This window comes from Dipodomys merriami, unplaced genomic scaffold (genome assembly GCF_024711535.1).
Source record: "Dipodomys merriami isolate MVZ:Mamm:240054 unplaced genomic scaffold, mDipMer1.0.p SCAF_21, whole genome shotgun sequence".
NCBI classification, from domain to species: domain Eukaryota; kingdom Metazoa; phylum Chordata; class Mammalia; order Rodentia; family Heteromyidae; genus Dipodomys; species Dipodomys merriami.
In genome coordinates, this window is record NW_027203493.1 from 7,075,569 (window position 1) to 7,100,432 (window position 24,864).

At 49.6% G+C, this 24,864-nt stretch overlaps 2 protein-coding genes across 3 annotated transcripts; both read left to right on the forward strand.

Moving 5' to 3' along the window:
• The first annotated feature begins 209 nt into the window (after positions 1-209).
• Rapsn (receptor associated protein of the synapse) lies at positions 210-15,963 on the forward strand. 2 transcript variants are annotated; one of them, XM_070032352.1, is made up of 9 exons: positions 210-831; positions 1,224-1,562; positions 6,502-6,660; positions 7,127-7,225; positions 7,300-7,422; positions 8,064-8,117; positions 10,478-10,677; positions 15,667-15,799; positions 15,886-15,963. In XM_070032352.1, the coding sequence occupies exons 1-8, from the start codon at positions 640-642 to the stop codon at positions 15,797-15,799; spliced, it is 1,299 nt and encodes a 432-aa protein (XP_069888453.1). In that variant the 5' UTR covers positions 210-639; the 3' UTR covers positions 15,886-15,963. The 2 variants fall into 2 exon arrangements, with proteins under 2 accessions (XP_069888453.1, XP_069888454.1); XM_070032353.1 differs by lacking the exons at positions 15,667-15,799; positions 15,886-15,963 and adding an exon at positions 11,046-11,393.
• Psmc3 (proteasome 26S subunit, ATPase 3) lies at positions 15,850-23,702 on the forward strand. The gene is made up of 12 exons (XM_070032354.1): positions 15,850-15,963; positions 16,202-16,285; positions 17,784-17,909; positions 18,304-18,408; positions 18,542-18,604; positions 18,831-18,968; positions 19,411-19,554; positions 19,664-19,812; positions 21,900-21,996; positions 22,196-22,341; positions 23,281-23,362; positions 23,513-23,702. Exons 1-12 carry the CDS (start codon positions 15,937-15,939, stop codon positions 23,621-23,623), a joined length of 1,272 nt encoding a protein of 423 aa, XP_069888455.1. The 5' UTR covers positions 15,850-15,936; the 3' UTR covers positions 23,624-23,702.
• The last annotated feature ends 1,162 nt before the right edge of the window (positions 23,703-24,864 follow it).

Here is a 24,864-nt window from a genome sequence, read left to right on the forward strand (position 1 = left end):
ACAAAACAAAATGTTGGGAATGCTGTGGACATGTATCCAGATAAATGACCATTCTACCAGTGAATTGATCACAGATTCTGGGTTGGGGAAAAAGTGGGGTGTGATGGTCAAAGGGGGCTGAGCGTTCACCCCACCTCCCTGAGGCCTTGTGTGCCCAGTGTCATCCCTGCTACCCACCCACCCCCACTGTCAGCCCCTCCTAGCCTTAAGCCTGATCCCTCCCTGATGGTGGTTCCTTGCAAGGCTTTGGGGAGGTCCCAAGCAGCCATAGGCACCAGAGTCAGTGTCAAAGGTACCAAAGAGAGTCCCAAGAGGGTGCCCAGGGGACAGGATGCCTGCATCCCTGGGAAGCTGCCTCCAAGCCTGAGGTGGGCGCGGCTGCAGCCCGCGTGACCTTGTCACTGACATTCCTCGCAGGCCACGTGGCCTCAACTGGCAGGGACAGCTGCAGACAGGGGCCTAACCAGCTTTGTTCCCAGGGTGGCGCCCGCTCTCCATCCAGGCCCCACTTAGCTCCGGGCTAGCACTGCTTCCCTTCCTGGGGCTCGGGGCAGCTGGATCTGTGAGTCCTGAACCATGACAGCCTAGAGGCACAGGGCCACCAGGTTCCCTCTTTGTGTGGTGCCAGGCTGCGGGAGGATGGGGCAGGACCAGACAAAGCAGCAGATCGAGAAGGGGCTGCAACTATATCAGTCCAACCAGACAGAGAAAGCGCTGCAGGTGTGGATGAGGGTGCTGGAGAAGAGCTCAGACCTGGTAGGGCGCTTCCGAGTGCTGGGCTGCCTGGTCACTGCCCACTCAGAGATGGGCCGCTACAAAGAGATGCTCAAGGTAGGCATACTTTCCCTGGGTGGGTGGGACTGGATCATAGTTGGGGCCAGGACTGGATGGTTTCCAGGCCCTGTTCAGCTTCCCCAGGCTCTTCTGTGTCTCAGAGATTCTCTGCTGGGGCTGGAGACTTTGTATTTGCAGGCCTGAGTCTTAGACAGGGAGTGGTGGCTTCAGATTTAGGCCTGTGGCCTTGAACTTCACTGTTGGAGCTTCTGAGCCTGCCCAGTGTCAGAGCCAGATGTCAGACTCCAGATTTCAGCTCTCTTCTTTTTCTTGGTGGGGTGGTAGGGGGGGGGGAGGGGGGGAAAGGGAGGGGATTCTGTCCGTGAGCTTGTAGGTAGAGGTTCAGAGTACAGGCTAAAAGCTACTTGCTGGTCACTTCCTGGGGACAGTTTGCTGTGGTCCAGATTGACACGGCCCGGGAGCTGGAGGATGCCGACTTCCTCCTGGAAAGCTACCTGAACCTGGCACGCAGCAATGAGAAGCTGTGCGAATTTCACAAGACCATCTCCTACTGCAAGACCTGCCTTGGATTGCCCGGTACCAGGGCAGGTGCCCAGCTTGGAGGCCAGGTCAGCCTGAGCATGGGCAATGCCTTCCTGGGCCTCAGCCTCTTTCAGAAGGCCCTGGAAAGCTTTGAGAAGGCCTTGCGTTACGCCCACAACAATGATGACACCATGCTGGAGTGTCGTGTTTGCTGCAGCCTGGGCAGCTTCTACGCCCAAGTCAAGGTGGGACTGGGCCCCAGGGGGAGAGGAGGGTGATGGGGAGGGGGGGAGGGTGTCTTCAGAGCTAAGCTTTGGGCTGAGACATTCTCATGAGCCACACTCTGTCATGCAGTCCCTTTCCCTCCTTCTGGAAGCAGTGTGGTGAGTCACAAGAAGAGGAGTCAGGAAGGGTAGAGCCAGAATTCAAATCTAGATCTGACCAACTTCACAGGGAAGTAGGTCAAGGAGTAGGTCCTATATGGGCATAGACCATAGGTCCACACTACCACGTGATCCTGGGCAAGTCTTCTCTCCTCTCTGAACTCTGAACTCTGGGAGGCGTGCGCGCGCGCGCGCACACACACACACACACACACACACACACACACACACAGAGGGAGAACAAGACTCAGAAGAGATGTAAGGAATCACTCATCAGATTTTTATTTTGCACCAGTACTGGAACATTAATTCTGCACCTTGCATTCTTATTTGGCTCTCTTGCTCAAAACTGGTGCTCTACCACTTAAGCCATAGCCTCACTTTGCCTTTTTGCTGAGTAATTGGAGATGAAGAGTCTCAAGGATTTGTCTGCATTGGTTGGCTTTCAGCTGTAATCTTCAGATCACAGCCTCCTGAATAGCTAGGATTACAGGTGTGAACCACCCGTGCCTGGCCAAGTTAGTTATTTCATTGCAAATCTAATGAAATGATTTTCAAGGTCTGCCATTTCTTCCTTCTTTTTTTGTCTCCTTTTTCTTTTCCTTTTCTTTCCCTTTTTCTTTTTTCTTCTTTTTTTGCCTGTCGTGAGGCTTGAACTCAGAGCCTGGGCACTGGCTCTGAGCTCCTTTTTGCTCAAGGCTAGCGCTCTACCACTTGAGCCACAGTGCCACTTCCAGCTTTTTGCTGTTTATGTGATACTGAGGAATCAACCCTAGTGCTTCATGCATGCTAGGCAAGTACTCTACCACTAAGCCACATTCCCAGCCCCTTCTTCTCTTTTTTTGTCTTGTCTTTTCTGTATCAGAACTGGAGCTTGAACTCAGGGCCTCTGTTTTTTTCCTCAAGGCTGCAGCTCTACCTCTTGAGCCACACCTCCACTTCCAGATTTTTGGTGGTTAAGAGATGAGTCTCACAGACTTTTCTTCCTGGCCTGACTTCAAACCATGATCCACAGCTCTTAACCTCCTGTGTAGCTAGGATTACAGGTATGAGCCACCAGAGCCCAGCTGAGCTAGACTTTTCTATAAGGAAGACCTTCTCCTTAACCCTTAGGGCCACGCCAGGACTAGTAGCTCATGGTTCAGAGACAGCCAGGAATGAAAATCTGTGAGAGCCGGGTGCTGATGGCTCACGCCTGTAATCCTAGCTACTCAGGAGGCTGAGATCTGAGGATCGCGGTTCAAAGCCAGCCCGGGCAAGAGAGACCGTGAGACTCCTATCTCCAATAAACCACCAGAAAACCGGAAGTGGCGCTGTAGCTCAAGTGGTAGAGCGCTCGCCTTGAGCTGAAGAGCTGGGGGACAGCGCCCAAGCCCAGAGTTCAAGCCCCACGACCGACAAAAAAAAAAAAAAAAAAAAAAAAAAGAAAATCTGTGAGACTCTTAACCTCCAATTAACCATCAAAAAGCCAGAATTGGAGCTGTGAACTGTAGCGCAAGCGGTAGAGTACCAGCCTTGAACTTGCAATCCTCTGCTTCAGCCTCCTGAGTACCTGGGATGAACATGCCTCCACACTTAGTTCTTTCATAACTCCGTTTCCCTTTCTCTTAGATGAAAAATCTTGGCTTTTAAAAATTAATTAAGGGGGGCGGCTGGGAAGGTGGCTCAGTGGTAGAGAGATTGCCTTGCATGCCTGAGGCCCTGGGTTCAATTCCTCAGCACCACATAAGCAAAAAGAAAAAAGCCAGAAGTGGCGCTATGGCTCAAGTGGTAGAGCGCTAACCTTGAGCTGAAGAGCTGAGGGACAGTGCCCAGGCCCAGAGTTCAGGCCCCACGACCGGACCCAAAATAAATAAATTAATTAATTAAAAATTAATTAGGCCTGGGAATGTGGCTTAGTGGTAGAGTGCTTGCCTAGCATGCATGAAGCCCTGGGTTTGATTCCTCAGTACCACATAAACAGAAAAAAACCAGATGTGGCACTATGGCTCAACTGGTAGAACAAAAGAAGCTCAGGGAGAGTGTCCAGGCTCTGAATTCAACCCCAGGACTGGCAAAATAAATAAATAAATAAAAATCAACTAATTAGCAGGATGGTGGTGGCTCAAACCTATAATCCTAACAATTCAAGAGGCTGAGATCTGAGGGTTTTGAAGCCAGCCCAACCAGGAGAGTCTGTCAGACTTATGTCCAATAAACTACTCAGAAGAAAAAAAAAAAAAAAAACAGAAATGGTACTGTGGCTCAAGTGGTAGAGTGCTAACTTTGAGCACAAAGAGGCTCAGGGATAGCGCCAGGCCCTGAGTTCAAGCCCAAGGACTGGCAAAACAATTAAAAAATAAATAAAGGGGGGCTGGGAAGGTGGCTCAGTGGTAGAGCACTTGCCTTGCATGCATGAGGCCCTGGGTTCGATTCCTCAGCACCACATAAGCAAAAAGAAAAAAGCCGGAAGTGGCGCTGTGGCTCAAGTGGTAGAGCGCTAGCCTTGAGCTGAAGAGCTGAGGGACAGTGCCCAGGCCCAGAGTTCAGGCTCCACAAACAGATCCCCCCAAAATAAAAAATAAATAAATAATAAAAAATATATAATTTGCTTTAGCCTACAAAACACATGGAACAGTTAAAAAAAAAAAAGTGTCAGTGTTAATCTGAAAAAGTAGTGAGAACAGCAGGGCGCTGGTGACTCACGCCTGTAATCCTAGCTACTCAGGAGGCTGAGATCTGAGGATTTCGGTTCAAAGCCAGCCCGGGCAGGAGAGACTGTGAGACTCCTATCTCCAATAAACCACCACAAAACCAGAAGTGGCGCTGTAGCTCAAGTGGTAGAGCGCTCGCCTTGAGCTGAAGAGCTGAGGGACAGCGCCCAGGCCCAGAGTTCAAGCCCCACGACCGGAAAAAAAAAAAAAAAAAAAAAAAAAGGAGTGAGAACTAAATGAAATGCATGGTTCCTTTGTGTGCTTTTTTATCATCATAATATGTCCTACTGTGGATGAATTGTCCATATTTTATTGTAAGGTCATTTAAAATGTGATTATGTGATACACAGTTAGAGTTCTTTTTTTTTTTTTTGGTCCGGTTGTGGGGCCTGAACTCTGAGCCTGGGCACTGTCCTTCAGTTCTTCAGCTCAAGGCTAGCACTCTACCACTTGAGCCACAGCGCCACTTGCGGCTTTTTTCTTTTTGCTTATGTGATGCTGAGGAATTGAACCCAGGGCCTCAGGCATGCAAGGCAAGCGCTCTACCACTGAGCCACCTTCCCAGCCCCACAGTTAGAGTTCTTGATCCCCACTTTTACCCAGAAAATCTATTTGAGCTCCTGCATACTATCAAACAAACATGATGAAACCAAAAGAAAACTCTCACCAAGGGTTAAGTGCTGTGGCTTACACCTATAATCCTAGCTACTCAGGAAGCTGAGAAGAGCAGGCATGGTGATGCACACCTATAATCTCAGCAATTAGGAGGCTAAAACAGGAAGATTATGAGTTCCAGAACAGCCTGGGCAATAAGTAAGGTTCTGTTTTGAAAGGAAGAAAGGGAAAGAGAGGAGGGGAGGAAGGGAGAGAGAGAGAACACTAGAGTTAGAATTGAAGGAAAAATGAGGTGAAGAGAAGGTTTGAATTTCATTTGGGTTTTTATTTTTCCGAGGTGAGAAATGTCAGAATGTGTTAGGATGATTGAGGAGAAAGAGGGAACTCTCCTCAAGCCTGGGGCTTGATTGGACTGACATTTAACAGGAGCAGGGACGGGACAGGAGGGAAAGAGAGGTAACTAGGAAGGGAATGTGGGCCACATGGTGACTAAGGAGCAGACAGACCTGATTTCCTGGTGGCTAGGAGAGGCCTGAGCTGCTTGTAGGCAGACAGGCCTTTGGGGGCTCAAGGAGAAAATACATGACACACTCAAGGCCTCACTGAGCCTTCTGATGCTTTTTTGAGCTTACAGTGTGGAATGTGCCATTAAGCCCCCATGAACAGCTGCTGCTGGGCAGGGGGCTCTGATGTCCCCTCTGTTTGTGGCACTGAAGGACTGAGTGAGAACAGAAGCCAAGTGTTTTCTTGCTTTTGTATTCATTCATTGACACAAATATTTGTCTTGCATCTGTGAAGCTCAAGATGTGAGTTAGAGGGGGTGGGGCTGTGGCTCAAGTGGTAGAGAGCCAGCCTTTCATGAAAAAGCTAAGTGAAAGCATGATGGGCATGATAAGACTCTGAATTTAAGCCCTGGTACTAGCATACTCGCACACATACACAGGGCACACTGGTGGCTCACACCTGTAATCCTAGCTACTCAGAAGGCTGAAATCTGAGGATCACCGTTCAAAGGCAGCTCAGGCAGGAAAGTCTGTGAGACTCTTATCTCCATTTAACCAGCAAAAAGCTGCAAGTGGAGCTGGGCTCAAGTGATAGAGTGCCAGCCTTGATTGCATAAAAGCTAAAGGACAACACCTCAGCCCTGAGTTTAAGCCCCATATGTGTGTGTGTGTGTGTGTGTGTATGTGTATATAGAACTAGCAAGATACATATCTATTTATTTATAGATAGATCTATATCTATCTGTCTGTCTCTGTGCTAGGTTCTTCATACTGACAATCCAAATACTAACTCAGCACTCTTCCAGCCACACCTCTGCATGGTTGTTCCCTTTACCTAGGCCTGCCCACCCCACCCCTGCCAGAGACCAGATGAATGAATGAACACTCTTCCCCTTCCCCTCTTGCCAGCTGCCAGAGAAGCCCAGTCCTGGAACCCTTGGCTTAGGGCGGTTGCTGCCACTCAGCCCCTCCTGCCCTGTCTCCCTGCAGGACTACGAGAAAGCCCTGTTCTTCCCCTGCAAGGCTGCAGAGCTGGTCAACGACTATGGCAAAGGCTGGAGCCTCAAGTACCGGGCCATGAGCCAGTACCACATGGCCGTGGCCTACCGCCTGCTGGGCCACCTGGGAAGTGCCATGGAGTGTTGTGAGGTGGGACAGCCAGGAGACGGGCCTCATCTTGGTGATAATGGTGGTATGGATCAGGGCATCAGGCCTAAATGCAGGGCCTCTGACACTAGCCCATAGAGGTCCCCAAGGCTAGCCCGTAGCCCAGCTTCCCAAGGGAAGTATTTGTGTCCCCTCCCCCATCCTGTCTAGACCTCACTTCCTCAGGGGAAGGGGTTTCCCTCTGTCCTCAATACCCTCTGGGGGGCACTTTAAAGAGCCAGTTTGTGGAGTCCCATTGGCTAAGTTCAAATCCTAGCATTGCCATTTACTTCCTGGGTGACCCAGATCAAGTGATTTCTCTCTGAGCCACAGTTGACAGCTGTCAGATGACAGTAGCCACCTCAGTGGGTATCGTGACCCCAGTGGTAGGGCACAGGTGTCTTAGGCTCTGTGGATACCACAACTCCTGGGCTTTGGGTACCTCATAAGTGACCAGCCTCCCTTGCAGGAGTCCATGAAGATTGCCCTTCAGCATGGAGACCGGCCTCTGCAGGCACTCTGCCTGCTCTGCTTTGCTGACATCCACCGGAGCCGAGGAGACCTGGAGGTGAGGTGGCCAGGATGAGGTAGGGTGGTTCCGGCCTGCCCCAGCCTCATTCCCCCTCCCACCTGCCTCTGCAGACAGCCTTCCCCAGGTATGACTCCGCCATGAGCATCATGACTGAAATCGGAAATCGCCTGGGCCAGGTGCAGGTGCTACTGGGTGTGACCAAGTGTTGGGTGGCCAGGAAGGCGTTGGACAAGGTAGGTTTATACCCTTTCCTATAGCCCCTGGCTCTCCTTAGTGCCCACTGCTAGGGGCTAGTGGTCAAAACTGTAGATGTGGTATTGGGCAGGGTCCTCTTTGCTCCTTTATCCAACATCAGCTTCACCATGTTCCCAGGAGACATTGCTATTTCCCAAGCTCAGAGAAAACCCCTGGCTTGCCTGGAAGCCCCGAGCTAGGGAAAGGCTAAGGGCTGAGGCTTGAATAAGGGGCCCCTTGACTTACCAACTGTGATCTCACAGCACCCTGGGGGGACTGGTGAGTCCTGCCTATCTTGGGTCTTCATAAACCATGGTAGACCTGGGTCTACTGGTGGCTCACACCTGTAATCTTAGCTACTCAGGAGGCTGAGGTCTGAGGATTGCAGTTTGAAGCCAGCCGGGGCAGGAAAGTCCATGAGACTTAGTTCCACTCAACTACCAAAAAAGACAGAAGTGAACTGTGGCTCAAATGGAAGAGTGCTAGCTTTGAGCAAAAGCAGCTCAAGGACAGAGCTCTCTGTCCCTTGCAAAGCAGTGGTCCCGCCCTGCCTCCCTCCCCCCGCCTCCCTTTCTTTGCCCTGAGCCAAGCCTCCTGTCAGACATTTTGCCTATAGCCCTGGCCTCTGCTCATCTTCCAGGCTCTGGACACCATAGAGAGAGCCCAGGACTTGGCTGAAGAAGTGGGGAACAAGGTCAGACATGATTCTGTCTTTTGGGTCTGAGGTCAAGAGCCAAGCCCGGGGTGCAGGGTATGGGTTCTGGGGGAAGGTCTCTGGGACTACCTATACTCTGAGCCCTTCCTGAATTTCTGGGAGCTGCCTGCAACCTCCCCAGAATCCCTCGATTTCTTCCAGAGCACTTATGGGGTGCAGCAGAAGTTTCCTAGCTTGGTGGATAACAGAATTTCTCAGTCTTTTTGCTGTTCATTAGAACTCCTAACAGTAGCTTCTATTTCTGGAGATCTGCACATGCACTAGTCTTCAAAGGTTCACAGTTCAAGTCTTCCCTGTGACCCCAGTTTATAGATGGGGAAAGTGAAGCTCAAAGGGGCACTCAGGGTCCCTAGCTACTAACTGTCTTCAGGCTGAAGTCCACATTCTTTCCAGAGTATATTTGGCCTCTCTATATGTAACTATCCACTCTGGACCTTAAAATGTTGAATGCAGGCTTAGTGTTTCTCAAAGTCATCTAGAAGATGTGCATTTCTCTGGGACCAGGTGCACAATCGAACTGAAATGCCAAAATATATTTGCTTTTGGCTGGATTATAGCCATTCAGGTTTATACAAGTATGGGGCTGACCAGCAATGCTGATGAGCATGTTTGATTTTTTAAAAAAAAGGGGGGGCTGGGAAGGTGGCTCAGTGGTAGAGCGTTTGTCTTGCATGCATGAGGCCCTGGGTTCGATTCCTCAGCACCACATAAACAAAAAGAAAAAAGCTGGAAGTGGCGCTGTGGCTCAAGTGGTAGAGCACTCGCCTTGAGCTGAAGAGCTGAGGGACAGTGCCCAGATCCAGAGTTCAGGCCCCACGACCGGACCCCCCCCCCAAAAAAAAAAAGATCTAAAAAAAAAAGGAAGCAAATTCATTATTATAGAGACAGTGCAGCAAGTCTGGTTAATAAAAATCTTTCACAAAACATGGACAGGAAGGGCTGACGTTGTCCAAAAATAAATGTACTCTTTATCTGACTTATGTAAGTGTAACCCCTCTGTACATCACTTTTATAATAACAATAAAAAGGAAAAAAATTAATAACAGCAACAACATAAAAAAAACATGGGCACTAGCTAGGGGTGGTGACATATACCTGTAATCTCAGCTACTCAAGAGGTAGAGAGGGAGGAGACTCTCAATATCAAGACCAGTTAAGGCAAAGTTATCAGTCTGTCTCAGAAACAAAAATTTAAATCAAAGGCCTGGAAAGCATAACTCATGTGATAAAGCATTTGGCTAGTGTGTGCCAGGGCCTACATTTAATTGCTAATACCAGGAAGAAAAAAATAATTGTTTTTGTGTGCTGTTTTTTGGCCTTGAACTCAGCAGTTTGGGAGCTGTCCTGAGATTCTTTTACTTTCTTTTTTTCTTTTTTTTTTTTTTTTGTTGGTCATGGGCCTGAACTCGGGCTGGGCGCTGTCCCTCAGCTCTTCAGCTCAAGGCTAGCACTCTACCACTTGACTACAGTGCCATTTCTGGCTTTTTCTGCTTATGTGGTACTGAGGAGTCGAACCCAGGGCTTCATGCATGCAAGGCAAGCGCTCTACCACTGAGCCACCTTTCCAGCCCTCTTTTTAATTTTTATTTGAAAATACTAAAAACACAGGGGTTAAATTACATAAATCAAGTAAAGAGGACATTTCCTTTTGGACAATATCATCCCCTGGGATTCTTTTTCTCAAGGCTAGGATTCTACCACTTGAGCCACAGCACCACTTCTAGCTTTTTCTGAGTAGTTTATTGGAGCTAAGAGTCTCAGGGACATCGGGGCATCGGTGGCTTATGCCTGTAATCGTAGCTACTCAGGAGGCTGAGATCTGAGGATGGCAGTTCAAAGTCAGCCTGGGCAGTAAAGTCTGTGAGACTTTTATCTCCAGTTAACTAGCAGAAAACCAGAAGTGGTGCTGTGGCTCAAGAAGTAGAACACTAGCCTTGAATTGAAGAGCTGAGGGACAGCGCCCAGGCCCAGAGTTCAAGACCCACGACAGACCAAAAAAAAAAGTCTGACTTTCCTGGTTGGGCAAACTTTGAACGGTGATCCTCAGTTCTCAGCTTCCTAAGTAGCTAAGAGCATGAGTCACTAGCATCCAGCTCAAGAAAATTAAAAATTAAAAAAAACAAAAACAAAAACATATAAAAACCATGTGGGTGACTAGGCATCCTAAGGATGTGGGTCTTTGATCTAACTCACTCCAGGGAGGGAGTCAGAGAGGGTAGGAGATTTTTCCTAGTTCCAACTTTCAGTATCAGAGCAGGGCAGTGACTGGAAGTGGACCTCCCTAGAACTGACCTTGGCCTCCCTCCCACCCCCTGCCCTCCTCCTCTCCCTGCCTCCAGCTGAGCCAGCTCAAGCTTCACTGCCTGAGTGAGGGCATCTGCCGCAGCAAGGGGCTGCAGCGGGAGCTGCGCGCGCATGTGGTGCGCTTCCACGAGTGCGTGGAGGAGACGGAGCTCTACTGTGGCCTGTGCGGGGAATCCATCGGCGAGAGGAACAGCCGGCTGCAGGCCCTGCCCTGCTCCCACATTTTTCACCTCAGGTGAGGCCACCCCGAGTGATGGGCAGGGCCCCCATTTAAGATGGCTTAAGCGCTTTCCACTCGTTAACAGCTCTAATGAAAAGGGATCATCGTCACTGTCATTACCCCACAGGGAGTTCAGAGAGGTCCCTTGAAGGTCATCAGGTCAAACCAGCCTGGGCCGGGCCTGCCTCACAGGGTGGCACAGGGTGCCCAGGGCCATCCCAGGCTCTGCTCTTGGTTCTAGAAGCTCTTGGGACCGCCGGAGGGCCCAGGCAGAGCTGCAGGAGCCTGGGGCCAGGGCTGCCCCTGCACCTCGGGGATGGGGTGGGGTGGGGCGGGAGTTGAGGGCCAGTTGGTGATCAGACTTGAGTCCTTTGGCTCTTCAGGTGTCTACAGAACAATGGCACTCGAAGCTGTCCCAACTGCCGCCGCTCCTCCATGAAGCCTGGGTTTGTGTGACTTCCAGCGGCAATCTTTCCAGCGGCTTCTGCCGCTCCTCCCTTCCATCCTCTTCCACCATGGGTCTGGAGGTGCCTGTGCACTCCTGGGGTGGCAGCCAGGACCTCCTCCATCACAGCCAGAGCCTGCGGCCTGCTCTCTGCGCTGCCCTTCTCTGCCACTTTGTACTTCGCTCTTTATAGAAAAATAAAACTACACATGGTCCCAGTGATTCTGACCTTCCATGTTCCAGGGATAGGGATGAGGATAGTGTGGTGGAGGGGTGGAGGGTGGGGGAAGGCTGAGGCTCCCCATATGGGTTTCCCCAGACAGGAGCCTTCCTCCACCTGTGAGGACCCCTGGCTAGCCTTTACAGTGAACTGGAGGCAAGACCCTTATGAGGGATAAGGCTATACAAGGGGATGACATCAGACAATCAGTACAGTAAGCTCTGCCTGTAATCCTGGCTACTCAGGAGGCTGAGACTTAAGAATTGTGGCTAGGGCTGGGAAGGTGGCTCAGTGGTAGAGCACTGGCCTTGCATGCATGAGCCCCTGGGTTTGATTCCTCAGCACCACATAAGCAGAAAAAAGCCGGAAGTGGTGTTGTAGTTCAAGCGGTAGAGTGCTAGCCTTGAGCTGAAGAGCTGAGGGACAGCACCCAGGTCGAGTTCAGGCCCCATGACTGACACATACACACACAAAAAGAATTGTGGTTCAAAGCCAGCTCAGACAGGAAACTCTATGAAACTCTACCCCCCAATTAACAACGACAGCAACAACAAAGCCCAGAAGTGGAACTGTAGCTCAAGAGGTAAAGAGTCAGCCTTGAGTGCAAAAATTGAGGGATAGTGCCCAGGCTCTGAATTCAAGTCCATGTACTGGTACATGTACACATGCATGTGCACACAAGCACAAACACACACACACACACAAACAGCAACAAAAAACAATAAGCAAGTGATATGGAAAAGATAGAAAATTGTTTTGGCTGAATCATGTATCTCTCCCTCCAAATTCATCTGTTGAAGTCTTAGCCTGTGTGATTACTGTCACAAAATGTCATAGGACTGGGTGCTGGTGGCTCATGCCTTAATCCTAGCTACTAAGAGGCTAAGATCTGAGGATCTAAGTTTGCAGCCAGCCAGGAAAAGTCCATGAGATTCTTCTCTCCAATTAACCACAAATCACAGAAGTGGCACTGTGGCTCAAAGTGGTAGAACTCTAGTTTTGAGCAAAAAAACTCAGAGACAGCGTGCAGGCCCTGAATTCAAGCACCCCTTCCCTACCCCCCTCCCCCCCCCCCCCCCCGCACGTACACCATAAGGTAGTATATTGAGTCAGAAATGCAATAGGAATTAACAGAAATGTTTCTTACATTTTGGAGGCTGGGAAACACCCCAGGGCAAGAGGCTGCAGATTTAGTATCTGCTGAGACCCCACATTCTGGCTCATAGATGCTGCCTTGGGAGCTCTCTGGGGTTCCTTTATATTGTAAGGGCACCAATCCCATTCATGAGGGGCTCACAAGGCCTCATTCCTAACATCATATTGGGGATTAGATGTCAGTGTATGAATTTGGTGAGGGAGGGTGGTGTCATAATGTGGGATTGTGTCTGGAGATAGGACTTTGAAGGAGGTAATTAAGGCCAAGTGACATTGGGGCAGGACTTAGGACTGGGGTCCTATGGGAAAAGGATGACATGTTGAGGTGGCTCAAGCCTGTAGTCCTAGCTACTCTGGGGGGATTAAGGACCATTATTTGAGGCCATCCTGCAGGGGAAAAGAAGTTTTCGAGATGCTAAACTTCATCCCAACCAATAACTAGGTGTGGTGGGCAAGGGAGTATAAATAGGAGGATCGCAATCCAAGCCAATCGACATAAAATAAGATCCTATCTCAAAAATTAACAAACACTAAAAGGGTTGGCAGAGTACCTCAAGAGTACTGAGTTCAAACTCCAGAGAGGAAGAGAAGGAAGAGGAGGGGTAGGAAAGAGGAAGATGAAGAGAGGGGAAGGAGACAATGGAGACCCACAGTGTACAGAGAACAGGCCACACTAAGATGGTGGCCGTCTGCCAGCTAGTAAGAGAAGTTCCATCAGAAACTAAAATTTCTAGCACCCTTCTGTGATGTCCAGCCTCTAGAACTGCAAGGAAACACATTTCTGTATTGAGCCACTCTGTCATATTCTGTCAGGGCAGCCTGAGCTGACTAGAAATGTAAAATTATTAAGTTCTTTGAAACACTAAAACAGAGGGTATACATCCTTCATCTTCATTATTTTTTCTTCCTTTTTATTTTTTTAAACTATATTTAATTGTCCAAAGGACATTCTTTTTTTTTTTTTTGTCAGTTGTGGGGCTTGAACTCTGGGCCTGAGCACTGTCCCTCAGCTCTTCAGCTCAGGCTAACGCTCTACCACTTGAGCCACAGCACAACTTCCAGTTTTCTGGTGGTTAATTGGAGATAAGAGTCTCATGAACTTTACTTGCCCGGGCTGGCTTTGAACCACGATCCTCAGATCTCAGCCTTCTAAGTAGCTAAGATTACAGGCGTGAGCCATTGGCACCCAGCATATAGGTGAAATATTATGAAGTCTGTAATTGCATTAGAAATGGTTCAGGAATGCCGGGTGCTGGTGGCTCACGCCTGTAATCCTAGCTACTCAGGAGGCTGAGATCTGAGGATCACAGTTCAAAGCCAGCCCGGGCAGGAGAGACCGTGAGACTCCTATCTCCAATAAACCACCAGAAAACCGGAAGTGGCGCTGTAGCTCAAGTGGTAGAGCGCTCACCTTGAGCTGAAGAGCTGAGGGACAGCGCCCAAGCCCAGAGTTCAAGCCCCACGACTGACAAAAAAAAAAAAAAGAAATGGTTCAGGAAAAAGGGTGTTTGCACTGAAAGCAAAAGTAAATTTGGTAAAGGGTTCTCAGTTTGCAAATCTAGGTGAAAGGTACAGAAGTTTGTATTGCTTATTCTTTGAAGTTTGTTTTTTTTTGGTATGTTGAACATTTTTCAAAATAAAGGGCTTTCCAAAATAGTATATTTTAGGATGTTGTCCAGAAAAAGAACCAAATAGGGAGAGTGTGTATGAGAGACAGAGACAGAAATAGAGTCTGATTTGTTATAAGCAACAGGCTGCTCCCATGATCGTGGCTTAGTTCAAGTCAGAGCCAGCAGGCCTAAAAGCCATCAGAATTTATTGGGATTGTCTCTACTCCCCAAAGGCTTTCAGGTTCTAGAGCCACTGAAGAGGACTGATGTAGTTTCAGCCCAAAGGCAGGAAACAAAAAACCTTTGTACTAGTTCAGAGACAGTCTGGCAGGAAGAACTCTTGTCTTTTTTTTTTTTTTTTTTTTCTTTTAGTGTTAGCAACAATTTTAGAAGAAGTGTTAAAGTAGGGCGAAACAGAAAAAGAGGAAAATATTTCCTACTTCTTTAGCCAGAAATGGGGAAATGGGCATTAGCCTTGAATGAAAAAGCTCAGGGACAGTACCCAGATCTCCTGAGTTCAAGCCTCACAACTGACCAAAAAACAAACAAATTAAAAAGAATAGAATGAGCTTATCTCCCTGAAATTTCAGTTTCTACAATTTCAGTTCTTTTTAATGCACTGAGGCCAAGTGAACTCTCTAACAGCCTCTTCTTCTACCTGAAAGAAGCTACTGTCCTATCTGCTCATTGAGACTGAGCACCAGTCTACTCCAGTCAGTACTTACTATTAAGGAGAACTTAGGCAGATTTTATCCAGTACTAGTGCAATAGGGAAGAGACCAGTATAGAACTGAGTTCAGTGCAGAAGCCAGGTGAATCAATCAATAGCCAATCAGCACAGTGAGGAGGGTCAAAGGCAGGGAGATTCTTGCTAATAGCAGACTGAAGATTTCTCAACTATGGAGGATGAGGGACTTGATACCAAGAATGATAAAGACATCAAGGGTAAGGATATTCTGCTGAAATGACTGAGCAGAATTTTTGCTAAAATGGATTGAGCAGGCTGACAATAGGGCTAAAGGACTAGAGCGAGGAGGCCTAGATGTAAGAAGGGCTCAGAAAAAATTCTCTAAAATTTGGTTATGGAAGGAATGAGCCCTATTGTCTACTCATGGTACAATGCCAGCCCAGGCAGAGAAGGCCGTGAGACTCTTATCTCCAATTAACCACCAGAAGACCGGAAGTGGTGCTGTGGCTCAAGTGGTAGAGTTCTCCCCTTTAGCTTTTTGCTCAGAGACAACGTCCAGGCCCAGAGTTCAAGCCCCATGACAGACTAAAAAAAGAGAGATACCATAGCTTATTTTTGGCCTTTTGCACACGGCTGGACATGTTTTTGATTGAAGCCATAGGAAAAATTCCCTAATTCCTGGCTGGGCCAGATCCTGAAGGGTGAAGGTCCAGCTTTGCCAGTGTCTTTTAAGCTACCAGCCAGGTTAAAACTACATTTCCCGACGGCCCCTGCGGCTCCCACCTTTCTCCCGCCTCTTCCTGTTTTACAACAGACCACGCCTTCTCTCGCGCGCGAGCCTATAGCAGCCCTACCTCTCACCTTTCCCCACCCCTCTCACAAACAGGAGCCAACGGCGAGCCGCGGAGGCAGGGCTGAGGATCCGGATTTGGATTTTGGTGTGGAGAAGCAGATTCGCCACGGCTGCGCGGACGGAACTAATCTTATCGAAACACCGGGACAAATTGGCCCCTAGTTAGGTGACTGCGTTAAGAAAGACGCCATTAGTCTTCCCCTCCTCCGCCCGTGGCTCCTGTGCATTCTCGTCTTCGGACTTTTCCTCTAGGAATTGAATCTGCTGTCGATACTCGGGAGTCCAGTGACTCGGCAGGAGAAGATGGCGACCGTGTGGGATGAGGCCGAGGTGGGCGCCGAAGGCTCGGGAGTCCCGGGGTGGGGGCCAGCAGGGGGAGGCCGATGGCCGGAGGGGAACAGGTGGCTGGGGAGGGTCAAGTTTCTGGCCCAGATTTGGAGATGAAGCCTATTGGGATGTGGGCAGGAGTCCTGGCTTCATATTGGAGTTGTGGGTGGGGAAACTGAGGTTGAGAGTGGACTCTGCTTGAACAAAAAGTACATACATCTAAAAGGATTTCTTTAAACAGCAAGATGGAATCGGGGAGGAGGTGCTCAAGATGTCCACGGAAGAGATCATCCAGCGCACACGACTGCTGGACAGCGAGATCAAGGTGGGCGCATGGCTCCCGGCTTGGGGCAGTGGAGACCGAAGGCAGGCCTTGGCGACTCTAGTCGCTTTTACTTTTCTACCTCCACTGGAGCCTGTGCAGCCTCCTGGGATCAGGATACGAGAAAGAAAAGGAAATTTTAAAAGGAACAAGAAGGGACAGTGTAGTTGGGGACCAGTTTTGAGATAATTATCAGACTACCTTTCCCAACGAAATCTTTTTTTTTTTGGTCGGTCGTGGGACTTGAACTCGGCCTGGGAGCTGTCCCTCAGCTCTTCAGCTCAAGGCGAGCTCTCTACTGCTTGAGCCACAGCACCACTTCCGGTTTTCTAGTGGTTTATTGGAGATAAGAGTCTCACGATCTTTCCTGCCCGGGCTGGGTTTGAACTGTCATCCTCAGATCTCAGCCTCCTGAGTAGCTAGGATTACAGGCATGAGCCATCGGCGCCCGGCTAAGTCTTAAACATTTCTTCCCAAGACAAAACCAAAAACAAAACACCCAACCCTTCTTTTTTAAGGTGGGTGATAGTGGCTCTCATTGGTAATCAATCCTAGCTACTAGGTAGGCTGAGAGCTGAAGGATTTTAGTTTGAGGCCAACCCCAGGCAGAAAAGTTCCCAAGGCCTTATCTTGAAAATAACCAGCCAGGGCTGGGAAGGTGGCTGTGTTAGAATGCTTGCCTTGCATGCATGAAGCCCTGGGTTCAATTCCTCAGCACCACATAAGCAGAAAAAGGTGGAAGTGGTGCTGTGGCTCATGTGGTGGAGCTCTAGCCTTGAGCTGAAGAGCTGATAACGCCCAGGCCCAGATTTCAGGCCTCACCACTGACAAAAAAAGAAAAGAAAAGAACCAGCCAGAAGCAGGCTGGAAGTGTGGCTCAAGTGGTAGAGTGCAGCAAAGCCAAGGAATTCAAACTCCAGTGCCCTTGCCATCCTCTCCCCCCAAGTAATTTTTTTAGTAGATACTCATTTTACACGAGGAAACAGGCTTTTGTTGTTTGTTTGTTGATTGATTGCCAATCCTGGGGCTCGAACTCAGGGGCACTGTCTCAGCCTCTTCAGCCACAGTGCCACTTCCAACTTTTTTGAGTAGTTTATTGGAGATAAATTTATTGGGGACTTTACTGCCTGGGCTGGCTTTGAACCACGATCCTCAAATCTCAGCCTCCTGAGTAGCTAGGATTATAGGCGTGAGCCACCGGCTCTCAGCTCTGTTTTTGTTTTTAAACTATGGTAAAGTACCTATCCCATACTAAGGCAGAACCTAAAACCTTACTTTCTTGACTCAGAGGCCTACTGTTTCTGCAGTACTGCACCAAGAGGTTTCCACACTGGCCCATTATCTTGATTTCTGCTGGATGTGGACACAGACAGCCTAGGTCTTCTGTGTCCTTAGCTATAGTTGGCTGGGTGCAGGAAGTCCCCTGAACAGCCAAGACTTCACTGATTTCAGAGGTGTAATGTAAGCTTTAAACATATATTTGTGCTTCACCTCATCCCAGATCATGAAGAGTGAAGTGTTGAGAGTCACCCATGAACTTCAAGCCATGAAAGACAAAATCAAAGAGAACAGTGAGAAAATCAAAGTGAACAAGACCTTGCCCTACCTTGTCTCCAACGTCATCGAGGTGTGTGTGTATGTGGAGGGGAAGAGAGGGAGTCAGTGGGGCTTGGAGACAGCCTGGGATGGGCCATTAGGATAGAGTGGGTACAGATTTTGAGGCCAGATTGCATATTAGAGTTATATCTTCTGGGATCCTTTTCCTCAACACAGGCCTCTGCAAAGGCCTTGGAAATCTTGAATCTCTTCTCCTTGGGGGTAGATGAACTTTATGCACACAAACAGCATTTAAACAGAATCTTGCCGTCTTGGCTTATCCTCATCTTTGCTAGGCTCGAGGTTAGTTTGGAGTGAGGTGGGCTGGTGACCCCTTTGAGGATTTGCTATTGTTCTGACCCCATAAAACACTAGATTCTGGGAAGTTCAGGGGGCTGATTTTTTTTTTTTCTCTCCCTTCTTAGCTGCTAGATGTTGATCCTAATGACCAAGAGGAAGATGGGGCCAATATTGACCTGGACTCCCAGAGGAAGGGCAAGTGTGCAGTGATCAAAACTTCCACACGACAGGTGAGGCTGGCTTGGTAATAGGAGAAGGCAGGAGGTAGACTAGGATGGAGGAGGGCGAGAAGTGGATGGGGACAAAGCAGGGAGGCTTTAGCGAACGCTGTGACTGAGACTGCCACTGGCATCTTCCCTTCAGACATATTTCCTGCCTGTGATTGGGTTGGTGGACGCTGAAAAGCTGAAGCCTGGAGACCTGGTGGTAAGTGTGCTGCCTGAGTCCCAAGAAGGACTTTTCCAGGGAGGTTTTCCCACTGACTTTCCCTCTGAAATGTGGTAGAGCAGCCTGGGAGGTCAGGGATCCTGTCTGCTTACGCTTTGATTCTTGTATTGCTCCAGCCTGTAGCTCTCCTTTCAGTCTACACTCAGTGCATTAGGTAAGAAATCTGGGGGGGAAAAAATCTCAAGGATCCCTGCTCTGTCCTCAGGGTGTGAACAAAGACTCCTATCTGATCCTGGAGACCTTGCCTACAGAGTATGACTCTCGGGTGAAGGCCATGGAGGTGGATGAGAGGCCCACGGAGCAATACAGTGACATCGGGGGTCTGGACAAGCAGATTCAAGAGGTGAGGGAGGTGCTGCCATCACCTGCAGCCTCGCTTAAGCCCTGTATGTGTCTACTTCATTGAGCAAAATGCATTTGAGTACTTTGCCTCTTCTCACAGTGGTCTAGGGAGGAAAGGAGGTATGCTCTGGGACAGGTTGAGAGACTGAGGTCCAGAGAGATTGATGGGCTTTCCCAAGGCCACAGATAGATCCAGAGCCAGTACTAGTACTCCAGCACCTGTTCTTGGTCTAGTATCTTTCTACCATATCCTGCTGTTCTTAGAGGAGCTGTGGTTAACCTTGGTAGGGGTGAGCTTTCTGTGTCCTTTTGATACATAAAATGAAGGGGTCGTGTTCTCTAATGGTAACAGGCTGCATAAAAATGGGGATTTAGGACATTTACAAATTGGGCTTGAGAAGCCCTTAGAACTTCACTCTCCACCCATAACTTCTTCCTCGCAGCTGGTGGAGGCCATTGTCCTGCCGATGAACCACAAGGAGAAGTTTGAGAACTTGGGGATCCAGCCCCCAAAAGGGGTGCTAATGTACGGGCCTCCTGGAACAGGGAAAACACTGCTGGCCCGAGCCTGTGCTGCGCAGACCAAGGTTTGTGCTGAAGGGGACTGGAGGAGGAGGAGATGGGCAGGGCTGACGCTGTGGGCTTGGTGGAAGGGGCTCCTCTTGCCTTTGGCCTGATTCACCCCCTTGCCCTCAGGCTACCTTTCTCAAGCTGGCCGGTCCCCAGCTGGTGCAGATGTTCATTGGGGATGGTGCCAAGCTGGTCCGTGATGCCTTCGCCCTGGCCAAAGAGAAGGCACCGTCTATCATCTTTATTGATGAGTTGGATGCCATTGGCACCAAACGGTAGGTAAGGGAGTGCTTGGGGCCCCAGCAGGATTACTAGGCTGGGGGCCTTGACTCCCAACCATGCTAAATACTAGTTCTTTCCAGCCCTGTCTTCTCCCTCTGGGACAGTGGCTTCTCTCTTGTAGTTCTGCTGCCTAATTCTCTCCTAAGATGCCTTCCACTTCCCAATCATCCTCTATTGTCCTCTTATAGATTTTAATACAAATCTAGTCACCTCCCTCACCTGTACCCAGAGTTCCTCACACATAGATCCTGTTTAAAACTCTGCCCGGGCCTCCCCATTGCTCTGTGGCATAAATGCTGGACTTACTGTGGCCAGTAAGGCCACACATGGCTATTCCTGCACCTCTCCAACCTACTCTGTCTTCCACTCTGGATGTGGACCCTGCCTCAGTGTGTCCTTGGTTTTCAGGCCTATTAGTAAGTACCCAGCTAGAGGTGTGTCCCATCTCCCCCCACCCCATGTCTTCCCCACATCATGGGGTCTGAACTCGGCCTGGGCACTGTCCCTCAGCTCTTCAGCTCAACTGCTCTACCACTTGAACCACAGCACCACTTCCAGCTTTTTCTGCTTATGTGATGCTGAGGAATAGAACCCAGGGCAAGCACTCAGATAAGGTTTTTCCTTTTTTTTTTTTTTTTTTTTGCCAGTCCTGAGGCTTGAACTTGGCCTGGGTACTGTCCCTGTGCTTTTTTTTTTTTTTTTTTTACTAGTACTGAGGCTTGAACTCAGGGCCTGGGCACTGTCACTGAGCTTCTTTTGCTCAAGGTGAGCACTCTACCACTTGACCCACAGCACCACTTCTAGCTTTTCTGAGTTTTATTGGAGATAAGAGTCTTACAGACTTTCTTGCCCAGACTGCTTTAAACTGTGATCCTCTGTCTCAGACTCCTGTGTAACTAGGATTATACACATGAGCCACCTGGTTTATTCAGTGAATTTTGAATTTTTGTTTCATTGTAAGATTTTTACTTTTACAATAGAATGTACCTTTATTTTTTTGGGGGGGGGTCCGGTCGTGGGGCCTGAACTCTGGGCCTGGGCGCTGTCCCTCAGCTTTTCAGCTCAGGCTAGCACTCTACCACTTGAGCCACAGTGCCACTTCCGGCTTTTTTCTTTTTTGCTTATGTGGTGCTGAGGAATTGAACCCAGGGCCTTAGGCATGCAAGGCAAGCACTCTACCACTGAGCCACCTTCCCAGACCCTAGAATGTACCGTTTTGTTTTTGTCGGTCGTGGGGCCTGAACTCTGGGCCTGGGCACTGTTCCTCAGCTCTTCAGCTCAAGGCTAGCACCCTACCGCTAGAGCCACAGCACCACTTCTGGCTTTTTCTGCTTATGTAGTGCTGAGGAATCGAACCCAGGGCCTCATGCATGCAAGGCAAGCACTTTACCGCTGAGCCACCTTCCCAGCCCGAATGTACCATTTTTATGAGGAGTAGTTCTTGATGCAGATTTTTTAAAATTCTCCTTCCATTGGATAGGGGTCTATTCAAAATACTTTGAACATTTACTGTAATTGCCAGTGGTCCCAGCAGAGATGAGTTCAAAAGGCCAAGTTGCAACAGCAGCCACCTGAAAGTTAATTAGTTCGAACGCCATTATGGTATGTCAGATTATTTTAGACCCTGAGGAAGAAAGACATAGGACAGTTGTGATGTACCTTAGTGGTCAACCTTCATAAGAATTGTATAGCAGCGATAAGAGTGGAGGTTGGGGAAATGGAAAGTTCTAAGCTGCAGCAAGTCGCGGGGCGTGTGGAAAGGCACACAGCCCCAGACTCTTCCTCTGGAGGAGCCTGGCTCCTCCTACACTAGCATCCTGGGTATTACGAGCTCTGGGTCTGTGCCATCAAGTCTGTCCCAACATATGGGATACCTCTGGCCATAGCTGTTGCTGGTCCCCAATCCCAGAAGGCTTTGGGCTGTGAATGCTGCAGTCTACCATTAGTGACCCCCTTTTTATGTGGCAGTGACTGGGCCGTGTCCCCACCTGGACAGGTTGGGTTAGGTTTGTGGTGGGAGGAGAAGGGGACCCTCCACCTGGGTCATGGCCTCACTGGTGTCTTGGCCTGTGAACCCCAGTTTTGACAGTGAGAAGGCCGGTGACCGAGAGGTACAGAGGACCATGCTGGAGCTCCTGAACCAGCTAGATGGCTTCCAGCCGAACACCCAAGTAAAGGTGAGCGTTTTCTGTCACTTCTCAGGTAGAAAATAAGGCTGATTCCAGGAGACTGCCTCGGCTCCCCCAGCTAGTGAGCTGTGGAACTAGACTGTGGATTTGATCTGCCTTTTTCATCCCCTGCTCTCACCTGCACCCCGGGGGCCCCTGCTTTTGTGTGTGTGTGATTGGGCAACTTGCTGTGTCTCCCATCTCTCAGGTAATTGCAGCCACTAACAGGGTGGACATCTTGGACCCTGCCCTGCTCCGATCAGGCCGCCTGGACCGCAAGATCGAGTTCCCAATGCCAAATGAGGAAGCCCGGGCCAGAATCATGCAGATCCACTCCCGAAAAATGAATGTCAGGTGAGCAGAGTCCTGAGCAGGCAGCACAGAGCACCTCTGTTCTTTTTGCCTTTACGTTTCTGAACAGGGTCTCAAATGTAGGCCTGAGTGGGCCCAGACTCTGTCCTAGTGAAGCTTCCTGCATAGCTGAGCTAACGGATAGGCTACTACACCCCAGCTTTGTTCAGATAAGTTCTTGCAAAGTTTTGCCCATGCTGGCCTGGAACTTGCACCACCAATCTCTGTCTCTGAATAGCTAGGATTACATGAGTGTGCCAGGCCTGGCTAAGCCTGTTTTTTGTTGTTGTTGTTGTGATTATTGGTCCTGGGGCTTGAACTCTGGCCCGGGGCACTGTCTCTCAGCTCTTCAGCTCAAGGCAAGCATTCTGCCATTTGAATCACAATGCCACTTCCAGTTTTCTGGTGGTTTATTGGAGATTAGAGTCTCAGGGACTTTCCTGCCGGGGCTGGCTTTGAACCGTGATCCTCAGATCTCAGCCTCCTGAGTAGCTAGGATTACAGACATGAGCCACTGGCACCCGGCTAAGCCTGTTTTCTTGTTTGGAACTTGGGGGTAGTTGCCCCCACCTCTTGGGGATGTGGGGAGGTTTAGACGTGACAGTATCAAGCACAGTGCTTGACATGTGCAGACAGCAGGCCTGTGTTGGCCCACCCTCATGGGTGTGAGGCCATCTTAGTCCCTGGAATCCCCTCTCCTAAGATGATTCCTAGAGTCCCAGATGTAGCTTTTCACAATGCCAGAGCACAAAGATCTTAAAAATAACCTGGTCTAATTCAGTTTATACCCCCACTTGTCTTGTACTGAGGAGAATGTAAGGAGCTTGCCTTTCATCCTGGGCGAGGACTCCACTGCCTGATGGGGGGCATGTCAGGCCATCGGTGCCCTCCTTTCCCTTCCCCATAAGTAAGCCCTGTGGCAACTGCCCTCTCTCCATACAGTCCTGATGTGAACTACGAGGAGCTGGCCCGCTGCACTGATGACTTCAATGGGGCCCAATGCAAGGCTGTGTGTGTGGAGGCGGTGAGTGGGCAGGAGGGGTGGGTAGGTGGCTGCTACCTTCTTGCCCCTTTGCTGGACGGGATGGGGGAGACTCCTGAGGGCAAGAGGCTGAAGAGGTCCAAGCCGCTGGGTGCGGGGAGGCACTTTCAAGACTGTTTGTCTTGGCTGCAGGGCATGATTGCACTGCGCAGAGGCGCCACAGAGCTCACCCATGAGGACTACATGGAGGGCATCCTGGAGGTGCAGGCGAAGAAGAAAGCCAACCTGCAGTACTATGCCTAGTACTGCAGCTGCCTAGTGCTGCCTCTCCCCGGTCTCCCGCCAACTGAGGTTCCTAATAAAAGGTGGTTTGGGTTCTTGCCATTTGTCTCGTCTCCTGCAGGCCCCGGGTGCCAGAGTGGAGACATATGCAGGAGGCCTGTGCCCTGGGGCCACAGCCTGGAAATCTCTGAGACAGCTGTGGGCCCCAAAGCAGTTGTCAGGGTGAGGTTTTTGGGGCACAGCTGTTGCCTGAGTCTTCTGGCCACCCCTGCCCCAAGTCCCATCAAAGCCTTTCTCTCATTCTCCGCCCCCTGCTCTTAGTTGTTAGAGGCTTTTGGCCACACAGGTAGCCAAACACACTAACCTTTCCCCTGCTGCCTTGAGAAGCCAAGGTTTTGTATCTTTGGTCCTTGTTTCCTGGCTTGTAGGCCTCCCATTTCTCCATTGGTGATCTCAAATTTGAACCCATTTCTTTGTCTGAAAAATCAGCCACAAGCAAGATTTTCTGAGAGACCTTCTAGACCTAATCTTTTTTGGGGCTACACAGGGCCTGGGCTCTGTCCCTGAGCCTCTTTGTGCTCAAGGCTAGTGCTCTACCACTTAAGCCACAGCACCACTCTGGCTTTTTCTGAGTGATTTATTGGAAACCGTGCCTCATGGACTTTTCTGCTACTTGGGCTTCGAATCGTGATCCTCAGATCTCAGCCTCATGAGTAGATAGGGATTACAGGCATGAGCAACCAGTGCCTGGCCTAATCTGTCATTCTGTGTTCCTTCCTATTGCCCACTCCCTGGCAGGCCAGACAGCCTGTGTAGTCTGCTTCGGGATCTTCCAGGCAATGTCCTGTCTGCTAGCGACTCCAGCTCTCCACACTGAGCCAGGGCCGGGACCAGGACCTCTTAGTGACAGCTCACTTGCGCCGTGTGCAGGTCTTAGCCCTTGCCCGGCTGCTCTACCCCTTGAGTCACACACCTCCAGATAGCTTAATGCTTAATTTCATCTGGTAACTAGAATAGCCGCCATTAAGGTACCTCAGCTTATGGATGTGATTATAACTGGGGTGAGAATATCTACTTGAATAATCCTTGGATTTGTAGGTAGGACTCAAATCCAGGACTGGCAGTGCAGCTGTTGATTTTCATTGAGCCATCTTACTAGTGGCTTTGAGTGGCCTTGAGTAGTAATATTTCAAAGTAACCTTTCAGACCTCAATTATGTCATCAAAAAGGCAAAAGCCTGTATCCACCCTTTTCTTCTTTCC

Bases quoted from the DNA above. Each gene is read 5' to 3' on its own strand.
- Psmc3 (XM_070032354.1), top strand. From the start codon at position 15,937: ATGGCGACCGTGTGGGATGAGGCCGAG. The intron at 18,969-19,410 runs GTGAGGGAGGTG...TCTTCCTCGCAG, and splicing joins TGGACAAGCAGATTCAAGAG to CTGGTGGAGGCCATTGTCCT. The intron at 23,363-23,512 runs GTGAGTGGGCAG...TCTTGGCTGCAG, and splicing joins AGGCTGTGTGTGTGGAGGCG to GGCATGATTGCACTGCGCAG.
- Rapsn (XM_070032352.1), top strand. From the start codon at position 640: ATGGGGCAGGACCAGACAAAGCAGCAGATCGAGAAGGGGCTGCAACTA. The intron at 832-1,223 runs GTAGGCATACTT...TCCTGGGGACAG, and splicing joins GCTACAAAGAGATGCTCAAG to TTTGCTGTGGTCCAGATTGA. The intron at 10,678-15,666 runs GTGAGGCCACCC...TCTCACAAACAG, and splicing joins TCCCACATTTTTCACCTCAG to GAGCCAACGGCGAGCCGCGG.